This window comes from Protopterus annectens, chromosome 12.part0 (genome assembly GCF_019279795.1).
Source record: "Protopterus annectens isolate FY-2018-M chromosome 12.part0, PAN1.0, whole genome shotgun sequence".
In the NCBI taxonomy this organism is placed as follows: domain Eukaryota; kingdom Metazoa; phylum Chordata; order Ceratodontiformes; family Protopteridae; genus Protopterus; species Protopterus annectens.
Window position 1 is genome coordinate 113,087,757 of NC_056746.1, and position 13,247 is coordinate 113,101,003.

General features: G+C 34.0%; 1 protein-coding gene across 1 annotated transcript in view; it reads right to left on the minus strand.

Annotated features, from left to right (window-relative positions):
* The window catches only part of NFATC4 (nuclear factor of activated T cells 4), a 2,196,128-nt gene that overhangs the window by 454,300 nt on the left and 1,728,581 nt on the right, over window positions 1–13,247 (minus strand). Inside the window, exon 5 of the mRNA XM_044089135.1 lies at window positions 5,825–5,997. Within this exon, the coding sequence (XP_043945070.1) occupies window positions 5,825–5,997 (173 nt within the window). The remainder of the gene's footprint in view (window positions 1–5,824; window positions 5,998–13,247) is intronic.

Below are 13,247 nucleotides of genomic sequence, written 5' to 3' on the forward strand. Positions count from 1 at the left end.
CACTTGTTGGTTCCTCTTGGTCATGCAAATATTACTAAACAGTTATCATCTGTTAAACACACAATATCTTTAATTTAGAAGATATAAAATTTACACAGTGGACATTTTATGCACCAGATGAATTATTCAAAATAAGCAAAAGCATAGATAGATAGATAGATAGACAGACAGACAAGTACATAGACAGATCTTATTAAATATGTAAAGAGAATTCTAAAGGGCAATTGGTAAAAATTTTTTGCAGAATGTCTAACATTAAAGGATTGCTAGGAAAACATTCAGTCCATTTGTTCATCAGTCTTTCTAAAAGTCTTGTATTACATGATATCCCTATTTGTACATCTAAAAGTCTTATATTACATAATATCCCTATTCGTACATGTGCTAACAACACTCAACAACCTATTTTGCGGTGGTATAGATAATAAAAATTAGGATGAAAAACTAAACCAAAGTTTTCATATCTGCTTTCCTTAATTAACAATGTTTATGATAAATGGATACCAATATTAAATTCTAAAAACATTTAGCAGAATATAACTTTCAATTTCTCCTCAAAGTTGCCCTTTCTTTCGGACAGATACAACAGTGATGCTCTCTGAAATGTTGCTTGATAATAATAATAAATAATATGCTATTTAGTAATAAACAACTTAGGAATAAAGATGAATTTCATTGTTTAGAGTCTGTTAAGGGGGAACAATTTAAAAACAGTGCAAATAGTGAATGGCTAAGTTTAAGAATCCTAATCTAATAATAGCTGAAAAGGAATAGCTTGATTTTGATAATGAATTAGCAAAAGTGACATTTAGTTAGAACAAACATGAATTTTGTGAATATATTATCATTTTTCATCTAATAAAGACATTTAAAAAAGAGGAATGTCAGTAAATGCTCTTTGCATAGAATAGTGTGATTGTTTCTAAATGTTAGCTTTGAAATTCAGGTGGTCTTATCGTCTAATACTCTAAGAGACAGAAATGAAATGAGAAGTGAGTGACCATGAAATAAGATTAATAAAAGCAAGAATTATGAACCAGACTTTCTTCCCTGAAAAGGTTGTGGTATAGTTATATACAATAGTTTGCTGCAGATTTCACTGAGGTTAACTGTGACTGTAATCTGTAAAGTTTCTGGTTTAAATGTACTTCTGGGTAATACCCCATATTCCTACTTGAAGTCTGAGGAGTTACGTGTTATTTGGTATTCAAATTTTATGCTTATTAAGTGTCCAGATTTTTGGCTGGATGTCTCTACTTTTCAGTGGCCTTCGTAGCTATTTTCAATGTCTGCAGGTTTAGAGGTATGCTATTTAGAATGAAATTAAAATGTCTTACAATTACTGGGCTTGATGGGAGTTGGGAGAAGTCATCTGCATTGGTGGCTGCTTATACTTATTTATTTATTAAATAGGAAACTGATTAGTACCGCACGCTTCTCAGGGTGATGAAGGTCAAGAAGTTCCATCAGTACAGACTGACTCAACTTGTGGTCAGGAGCTTTAGGGTCAAGGAATAAGAAGATAAACAAGCTTGTATTTCTTGTAAGAAGGCCCTTTCATCTCTATAACAGCTTTTATGCAATCCTATGAGAATTACGGGCAGAGTGGTAGGGAAGGTAGCTCTGCCCTCACGCATTCCTGGAACAGAAACAGCCCTTGTCTGGGAATAGCAGTCACTGGGTAGGAAATATTAGAAAAAAAGCCAACAGCAGTGGGACAGCACTTAGTGTTGGCAGCCAGTGAAGCTTAATGGCTGAATGAAATCAAAAAGGGTGAAGCAAAACCACAAACTGTAAAAGAATCTAAACAATAATAGAGCAGATCTGGACTTAATACACGTAATGCTCGAATATAACATGCACAGTGATATAAATGCACAGAAAATGTTATTTGTGCCCTTTTGAGTAATGTACAAACATACTGTTGTAGCTAAAATGTCAGAATGTGACAGCAGCTTTCTCCAGGATATACTGTACAGACTTATGAAAAGACTGCACCCAGTATAACATAAACAGGACTATGGTATACTGTGTCGACTGGGGAGAGATGGGAGAAGGCTGCCAGCCTAGTCAAATAGAATTGAATATATAATTCTATCAACTGTATAAATAAATGTAAAATACAGGCTTGTGTTTATAAATGTAAGAAAACACTGTGAAATGTGGAACTGCAAAATATGTGACAACAATGCACTCTACTGGCCCAGTGAAGCATTTTGTATCCTTTTATGTTAGAATTTGGCCCGAGGGTGGCTGGATGAAGATTTCATGTGCATTGTTTTAAGGCTAAAGTTTATGACTAGAATTTAGATATGGAAGATGTTTTATTGCTTTAGTTTCTGTTAGTATATACATGTGAAATGTCTTCTATTGTTGTACATTTCTGTGCAGGTGTTAGATTGCTAAATAATGCAGTCTGTGGCCTGAGAACTCAGACCAGGTGTTAAGATGATGCAATATGAATACTGGGAAAACCTAAGTGTCAAAAATGATGTAATTTGGGGAGGGACCCATCAAACATGTTTGTTAGTAATGTTTAAATTCTATTTCTCACAGGAGACTGGAAGCATTTTGATCTGGACATCTAACTTATCAGCACTCTGCTTATGCTCACATGTAAGTTTTTAACACTGTGATATCTTGTAGGAATAGTTAAAGCTAGTAAAGATTAATTAGGTATTTTTCTTTGAAACCAGACCTGTCCTACTGTATTATTTTAAGTTTCTGTGTGATCTGTGAACTCTTAGATATCTCTGTGGTGTAGTAGATTTGTCTTCTGTTTTAATTATTTATTATTAAATATTTTTAAAACCTTCTACCTGTGGTTGCTTTGTGTAGAGATGAAGTATGCTTTAGAGTACATTATATATTTATAGAGTTTACTGTCTAAGCCCTTCCAATAAGCTTTAGACTGTATAGTCACATTACCATTGGATATTAATATTGCACAGTAATAATTGGACACCCTTTTAAGGGCTTTTTAATAGCTGATATTATTAAGTGGGTGGTGGCAGTAATTACTACCATATAGTCTGGGTAAAGGGGCACAGCTGGAGAATCTGTGTCAGCCTTTCCCAGGAGTGTCTGTAAAGTGTATAAATACTTATCTCAAAGTGTGTGTGTGTTGTGTCAGCTACTTGGCAGGGACATCAAGCACTGGATGGATAGAGAGGGTACTGGATGTTCTAGCTTGCCCAGTTAGGCTGAGACCTGGACCCTATAGCTGTGTCAGTGGGAAGTCTTATTGGGGATCTGGTGAGCAAGGGAGCAGCCAGCCCCAGACTGACTGTGATCTCTGTGTGCACTTAAGGGAAATTGTACTTTACTGTATGTATTAGTCATCCTTTCCTCTTCTAGGAGACAACCTCCCTGGTGTTATTGGTGAGGATTGAGGCTCCTTGATTGCTGGGCCAGGGCACGGTCATCACATACACATTCACCACTGCTTTGTTATCTGACATAGTGCTATATTAATTGGGGCCAGACTCCCTAAAATGTCATTACAATTCCTGTCAGGCTTACCACTCAACTAACAATTTCTGCTGGCAACTGCTTGAGTACTCATGTTTATGGGGGTAGTTGCCCTAGTCAGAGCCATATTCCTTTACTATGATAATCTGTTTGTCAAAGATTTTTAAAAAAGGATAAGGAAGGATAGCTACCTTGAATAACAGCTTTTCTGTCCACATGCCCTACATGTTACTCATCTGGATGCATTTATTTTACACTTCCTATGTTCTATTTTAATATTTAATGGGCAGTATAACTTTGAGACAGTCTAAATTTGCCATGGAAATGGCCCTACTCCAAGAGAAATTCTGCATCATATGGCTCTAGCATCCACAGTACAATACCTTTTTCACCCACTCTAGAAATAACATTACCCCCCATCAGCCACTTTAATCCCTTTCATTACTTTATTTTCTGGTTGCCTCTTTATTCCATTCAGTCCTGCAGTAACTGGAGCCTGGCCCTATAAGCAGCATGCATAAGGGAAATAGCCACTGCCATGCGTGCATATGTGGCTGTACACAATACTGCAATGCCTGCATACATGCCTGTACACAATACTGCCATGCATGCATATGTGCCTATACACAATACTGCCATGCATGCATACATGCCTGTATGCAATACTGCCATACATGCACACGTGCCTGTATGCAATACTGTCATGTGTGCATACATGCCTGTACACAATGCTGCCATGCATGCATACATGCCTGTACACAGTACTGCCATGCGTGCATATGTGCCCGTACACAATACTGACACACATGCATACATGCCTGCACACAATTCTGCCATGCATGAATTCATGCTTGTACACAATACTGACATGCGTGCATACATGCCTGTACACAATACTGCCATATGTGCACATGTGCCTGTAGACAATACTGCCATGCATGCATACATGCCTGAACACCATACTGCCATGCATACATACGTGCCTGTACATAATACTGTCATACACGCATACATGCCTGTACACAATACTGCCATGATTGCACACATGCCTATACACAATACTGCCATGCGTGCATACATGCCTGTACACAATACTGCCATGCATGTATATATGTCTGTACACAATATTGCTGTGTGTGCATACGTGCCTGTACACAATACTGCCATTGCCATGTGTGCATACATGCCTATACACAATACTGCCATGCGTGCATACATGCCTGTACACAATACTGCCATGCATGCATATATGTCTGTACACAATACTGCTGTGTGTGCATACGTGCCTGTACACAATACTGCCATTGCCATGTGTGCATACGTGTCTCTACACAATTCTGCTGTGTGTGCATACGTGCCTGTACACAATACTGCCATTGCCATGTGTGCATACGTGCCTGTACACAATACTGCCATTGCCATGTGTGCATATGTGTCTGTACACAATACTGCTATGTATGCATACGTGCCTGTACACAATACTGCCATTGCCATGTGTGCATGCGTGCCTGTACACAATACTGCTATGTGTGCATACGTGCCTGTACACAATACTGCTATGTGTGCATATGTGCCTGTACACAATACTGCCATTGCCATGTGTGCATACGTGTGTACATAATACTGCTATGTGTGCATACGTGCCTGTACACAATACTGCCATTGCATGTGTGCATACGTGCCTGTACGCAATACTGCTGTGCATGCATACTCGCTTGTACACAATTTATAAGATTCTCAGCACCAACTAATACACTTTTGGGTTGCGGGAGGAAACTATAGAACTTATCAACAATGTGCATCTGTATGGGGTATATGCAGACTCCATAAAGGAACATCTGAACCAGGAAATGAACTGGGAACCAAGCAGTCTGAGATAGCAATGCTAACTGCTTCACCACTGTAATGCCCTAGTTTAATTCCTGTAATGCTACATTTTCCAGGTTTTAGACAAAAAAGAACAAAAACAAGACATTCTTACAATCTTAGGCTATAGCATAGCATGGTTTAGAAGGTTCTCTTAGGCCCCATAAGATATTTTGAAAAGTGTATAAAACTGCAAAGTTTTGTGCACAGTAAATTGTTCCCATCCTAAAACATCTATTATGAATTCTTTAAAAGAAAGGTGGAGGGACTAGAACAGGAGTCCAGAATAATTCTGAAGCAAGAGTTTAGCAAGATTAGATCTGGGGAAAGATACTAAAAGAAGAAGTGGAGCATGAGGGCGTTTGGAACAAGATGGTGTGAGGAAGAGAAGCGGAAATAAAAGGTTGTTATTGAAGGACAATGAATCAGATAAGAAGCAGAGCGTTAGTAAGAAAAATAACAGGGAACAAAAATATATCGCACTTACAGCACTCAATGGGGACAGATGCAGTCTGAAGTGAAACCACTTTCCCATTTCCTTGGGGGACATGGACTCGGAAAACTAGCCTCACCCGGGTGTTCTTCCTGCCGATGTCTGTCTCACCTTTCCGTAGCTCGATGTCAGAGTTTCGCAGCTTCAGAATGCCAGCACAATCAATGCTGAAATGAAGATACAAGGAACTGGCTGGCAAATTATGACATTTGGTTGTGACAAAAACACAGCAAACAATTCAGTTGAAGCACTGTGAATCACTAGGTGTTAAACAGCACCATCGAGCAGCAACATAAGAGACTTTTATAATAACAGAATGAGGGCATCTGAGACAGCACATTTTAAACATGTTCTTTGCTCTCTGAAGTGGTTTCCTAGGTACACTAAATATATAATGAAACACTTTCATGCTCATCAAAAACACAGGAGCAGTTTCTTACTGCACTCATACACTGACAATCGGTGATCAGAAGTCTGTATTATGCATTTGAGTTTAAAGATTAAGTTTCTCAGAATAATACCTTAACTAATATGCAGCATTCACTTAATTCCTTCATTTATTTTACTTTTACAAGCCTTTAAATAATAGCATACTCATTTCAAATGGAACTATTCTGAATCTTACCCAGAAATATCTGTGACATTGTTACATTACGTGAACATGACACCTGCTTGTTGTGCACCCATTTTAAATCATTTGTTCAGTGATGTGTAGTGATTGAATTTATTTTCTTACTGATAAATGTTGTGACATTAAAACTACTATAAATTTAGTTTGCTGTGTATACAATTGAAGGCATTGCTTCTAGGGGTCTAAGTCACTTTTTCAAATACTACTTTTCATTTTGGATGTTCTAGTATTATTTGGTGCATTTTCTTTAGTTTGTTACTGATCTGTAGCATGAGTTGTGGAGGCATCAGCAGTATGTTTTGATTAATCAATCAGACCATTAGTTTTATTTACATTTTGTAAGATCGGGGGAAATTTGATCCTGGCACTGGAGGGCAACTAGTGCAGTTGCAGTAATGAAAGATACAGGAAAGTAAAGAGGGACATGCAAATGGGGAATGGCAGTGACATGCTTCTGAGAGAAGACAAGATTGAAAAGATGATTGCGAAGCAAATATAAGGTGGTCATTTAGCAATACCAATATCAGAGATAATGACTGATCAGGATGAACCACCCGAAGCAGAAGAACCAACTCGGAGTGAGACGGCAGATCAAGTTCTACAGGTAGAAGTGACTGAGGGATTAGATAATAGTCTAACTGGGGAGAGAGAAGATAAATCAGGACTGCTCCCAGCAAGTGGAGCAGCCAGTTCTCAGGGCTTATCTCAACAACACGGCTTTATGTGCCGTAATAACAAGTGCACATACGCAGATGCAGCATCGCAAACAAAACGAGGAAAAGAAATGATGAATGAAAACAGTCAAAAGTTCACAGATACGTCACTGATGATGAGAAGCCTTCTAGCGACATGATGAGTAAGTAAACCAGTGATGCTAGAAATAGATATGAATTATGGACCAGATTATTTTACTGTTTTGATTTACCGTTAATGACATAAGCACATTTATACACTTTGTACTTAAAAGATTCTGTGAAGTGAATTTGAAAGTTTTGCTCTATTAGAAAGATTTGTTTGTGAATTTGACTAGCAGAATGCAGTAGCACCATGCAATCATTATTTATTACAAAATATGGAGCAACAAATGAAAAAAAAAGCTAACTACAATTCAAGACTTAAAGACATTCTTTATTCCTATATGTAGTAAACTACATGATGTTAAAATAAGTGATAACAGAAATGTGTGGATTAAGGAATGGGAAAAGTGGATCACAATGCATGTTAATAAAAGAAAAATTCAGTAGCCATTTGAAAAGGAGGAACTGACTCTATTATGGAGACTGAATGGCTGAAAAAATAAGCTATATACTAAATGTGAGACAGCCATTTCCTGGAATATTCCCTTTTCTCAGAGGAATGGCAATCTTGGAGTTACTATGTATACGTTTGGGAGGGGGCAGAAGTACCAACACATGTGAAAAATAAGTTCAAGATTCAATCTTCTGCAGTTTGATCTTTTCTTTCTTGGCATTTTCAGTAATGAAATCTTAACAGGGAAATTAAAATCCATCATGTTACAAGTACTGTGTTGATAAAGGATCAAAGGAGTTTTGCATTTTGGGGTTAGACAAAAATTGCTGTTTGTGCAATTATAAATATAATTTCGTATAAGATTGTCTTAAAATTAAAAAAAGTGGGCAATATGGGTAGGCAGGACATATTGCTAAAAAACTGTAAGCCATTGGGCATTAAATGCGAGGAAGTCAGATACTTCTGTTTTAATTGTCCAGTAAGTGAGTGGAAAAGGGAGGAAAAAGAAGAAAACACAACGGAAAAATGTAGAAGATAACGTTATAGCAAAAAAGTTTCATAAAAACTTGAAACAAGCATAGACAACAATGAAAGAAAAAGACAAATAAAATAACTAGATAGAAATGTAATCATAATTAAGATACTGAGTTTCATATGCAGGACCAAAACAAGCTCACTGTATTACAAACTGAAGAAGAAAAAGAAACACATGAAGCAAAATCAGTTGGTGGGAGACTCTAGAAAAGGAAGAAGAAACAAGAACTAGGAATAAAAAACAGAAAAGGGAAAAGGAGGATAAAATAGAAACGGTATTAAAAATGAAATACAAGATATACTAATGGGTAGTAGTGCGAAAAACATAAGAGAGATGTGATATATTTATTCTATACTAGATGAGTTATCAAGGAAAATAAAATACAAATGGTATTAAAAATGAAATACGAGATATACTAATGGCTGAGTAGTGTGAAAACCATAAGATGTGACATTTTTACTGTATACTAGATGAGTTAGTAAGGAGAAGAGAAAGATAACTTGGGAAGTATAAGGGTAATTATTTTGTCAGTAAGAAGTCATATTCAGGAACAGGATTTTTTAAATAAAGAAATGCAGTAATAAAAATACTGGAGATTTTAATAGTAGTTCCAGTAAGGGTAATAATGTCACTAGCAATAAGAAAAAAATGCATAAAAGTGACAATTTATGCATATACTAATATGACAGAAAGAAAACTTTCAGTTGAAGATATTAAATGATATGTTTTAGTGAATATGTCAACAGTGATAGTGGGAGATTTTAATTTTCACCTAAGAAAAGAAAAAGTAAAAAAATATTGCAGGGTGTGAAGATGTTTAGAGATCTGATATGATATGGTGATTGAAAAGGTAGGAAAAATAGAAAATGAATATATAAAAGGTGTATTTGCAGGACTGAAATTGATTAGATTTCCAGGTCATAGAGCAGTTTTGCCAAGGAAAACAGAAGATAATACAATTATAAAAGAGGGATATGCATGGAAAGATTAACTGGAGATTTCAGAAGAAATGAAAAGAAGAGAAAATGGCAGGTTGTGGAAAGATCATGTGACTTTCAGGCCTTTCTGTAAGAACAGGGTTTACTGGTGAATTGTATATAAACAGAAATATAAAAATATTAACATATAGAAAAATATAACAGAAAGGAACAAGAGGATGTACAACCAGATTATGACATAATATGAGAAGGAAACTGAGAGAAAGGAAGTGAAAAATAAAGAAAACATAAAAGAGATAATGGAAAAAATAAAGAATTTAGATTAATATATTTTGATGGGGAAAAACAGGAAGTTTCACAATTTTTCCTGAAAAAGTAAAATTGAGAAAAGGAAGGAGGAATATTATAACAGATAAGAAAGCTGAAGACAAATCCACACAAAAAGACATTACAGAAACCCTTGTATAAAATAATGTATGAAAAAGAAGAAATTATAGGAAAAAAAGAATGGAGGGTTAAAATATCTGAAAAGTAAAACAAAATCATGGAAGAAAAAATAGGAATAGATGAAGAAGAGAATATGATACAATAAAGTAAATGTAAAATGGAAATGAGAGCTGAAGAAAAAATTAGTAAAATGAGTTGATGATTGATGATATTTTAGACGAAGAAATATGTGGTGGAATCATAACATTTTCATGGAAACAATAACAGAAGAGGCAAAAACTGATTAGAAAATATTTATTTTATTTATTTATTTGTTTACTGGGAAATTCCGACTGGACGCAGGTCCTTTTTCAGCAGATGCCGGGGGAGAAAAGCTCCACATCATGTACATGATAAATAGAGATTCAAAGTTGCAGCAATAGTAAACAATGTTACAGGTTGTTGGCTTTAATAGAGTAACAAGATAGTGATTATCAACAGTATATACAGTAAATGTTGCAAGTTAAGATAGTTTCTTGTCATTTATAATATTAGTAACCAAGTTGTCAGACAAAATGTTAAAGTATGTAAAGACAACTAGCTATTTCTGACTGTGGTTAGTAGTATTTATGAAAATTATACCAAGATACTACAGAAAGTATTGGAAGAAGTATTAGTTGAGGGGTTCATGAAATTTTTGGACACAAAGTAAGATAAATGTTAACAATTGTAATGGAATTAGCAGAGATGATTTTAAAAAGAAAGTAAAGAAATACATATTGTAGCTAAAACATTAAAAAGAGTGAGCTTTGAAGCATGATGGACACATGGCTTATGGTATGACAGGGAGAAAATCTTTAAAATAAAAAAAAACACGTTATGAAAATCACGCATACAAATTATGATAAATGGAGTAAGATGCGTTCAAAAATAAACAATAAGAAAGGAGTAAAACAGGGATGCCCATTAAGAATGTATTTATTATAGAAACAATTTCAAATTTATTCTCCACATGGAACAAAACCATAATACCTTTTGAGGAAAGACTGCAATTAATAAAAATGATTATTTCCCCCAAATTATTATATGTAATACAAGTTTTCTCCCACATTCCAGACAAGAACTATATTAAAGAAATTAATAAACAATTATTAAAATGTCTTTGTTTTCCCAACAAACCAAGAATAGGCTTACAATATCAAACTTAACCTTGGAATTTAGGAGGAATCAATTTCTCTGTTACTGATTCTTATATATTAAAGCATTACTCTTAAAATAATACTAAATTGGGTAGCCCTAATTATAACTCCAGTTGGAAAACTTTACACTTTGTTCATCTTAATACAAATAACGAGTCTATATGAATTAATAAAAACAATAATTAATATAATTTTTGGCATTATGTATGCAATCATATAAAATATAATCTTTCTCCATACTTTTGAATTATATTTTTAAAACTTTTACAATACAATTCCCAGTAGACTACATCTGAAACTTTTATTCAAGACACTCATTCCATTTAACATAACAAAACATTTTCAATAATAAAACCCATACATATAAATTCTTTATTTGGGAGTCTAAGACTTTTGCTTGTTGGCAACAATACTTTTAAGATCTAAAAGTAAAAGAGCTAAAACACATTATTAATGAATTTGATGAAGATTCTCAAGACTGGTTATTGTTACAGAATGTAATGTTACTCACATGTTAAATGCTTAATGCTTTCTCACTCACATCATAAAGAAAACCCTAAATTAATCCAACATTTCTATGAAATAATAAATCTAAACAAGATAATCTTATCTCTATACTATATAAAATTCTTATAACGTAAAATATTAATTTAAATGATAAAGTCTGGAATAATATTACATTAGAATGTACCACTTCTTTTTTTTTTTTTTTTTTTTTTTTTTTGTATACCATAAATCACAAACATTGAGCTCTATCAGAACTACATCTTTCTCTCATTATTGGCATATTTTCACCTGGAATTTTTTATAAAGACTCCAAATATATTGGCCAAGATAAACAAAGATATAGGTATAACTGGTTGGAGATGTCATCAAATGAGTAATGCAAATTGGATACATGTTTTCTTTGACTGACCTTCTTTAAAATTCTTTTGGAATAATGTTGAAGACTTTTTGAAAGCTTTATGGTTTGATACCTTCTCATTAATTAAGAATCTAATCTTATTTAATGTAAATGGAAACTCCAAGATGGAAAGTGCCAATCTTCTACTGCTTTGGACCATTTTAGCTATGGCAAGGAAAAGTATCACAAATGATGGAGTACAACCGCACCACCACAATTTGAAGAATTTTTATCCTCCTTAAAAGAAACTGCTATCAGAGATGAATATAAAAGAAAGCAGGATATATTCCAAATCATTTAACAACAATCGTATCTCTCATTATTTTTTTCAACAGAACTTATCCTTTTGAAATAAATATTTTTTGCAGAGATAGATTTCTTATATAAACTTCTCACATATTTATTGACTGTATTCCATTCTCTTTGAAGTGTTAATATCTTATCACTTCCTTTGTTCAGGAAATATGTAAATATTGTAGATAGTTTTTAATCTGTCCTTATTTTTTAGTGTCATATTATTGCTATTTACATTTATACTAATTGTATCTTTGCTCTACTATTTAAAATAAGCTTTTCTGAGCAAAAATGTGTTTATTTATATTAGTAAGGAATGCAATAATACAGATGCATGTGATTCATATGAAACAGGCTAAATGAAAAATGAATGAAATGATTGTAATAACATTATTTTTATTTTATGCAAATGATTTAGTTACTATAGTTAAAATAAAAGGTGAATAAGTGAGGCTATAATTTGATTTGATTCTCTGTTACAGAAAATGGGATTACAGTAAAACAACTGAAATGCACAGACTATGATGAAATAAAAATGAAGGTGGAATACAATTTACAAAGATAGAAATACAAATTTTGGGAGTAACTTTTGGAGTATATGGAAGTATAAAATAAAAATGATGTGAAACAGTGGAAGGAATACAAAGTAGTTTTTGGTTTGTTGGAAAAGTTTTTATCTTTTCAGAAAAAAAGAATATGTCAAAGACATATGTTTTAGGAAAAGTAACATATACAGGGAGAGTGAGTGTTTGCATGTATGTAAGCATGTGTGTGTGTGTGTGTGTGTGTGTGTGTGTGTGTGTGTGTGTGTGTGTGTGTGTGTGTGTGTGTGTATATATATATATATATATATATATATATATATATATATATATATATATTACTGGAAATGTTTTTCTTTTTACTTCAGGATCAAGATTAAACCTGGTGAGTGAAGGGCAGAGTTTATAGCAGTATCAAGGAAGGTGGATTAAATTAAAAAAAATATCATGGAAAAAAATCAATATATGTATTCTGGTTTTGAAGACTATAAAGGAAAAGGAAACAAAAACAGTATGTTAGATGTTTTATGTGCGACATAAACAATATGGACATGTGTTTAAAAACAAAGAAAAGAAGAAAATGGATAGGGTAGATGAAGAAGCAATTATGGAAATTAAAAAAGAGAGAATTTAATGAAAAAAGAAAAAAAATGGCACATGATGATTAGAGAAAGAATGTATTTAATATTTCCATGGA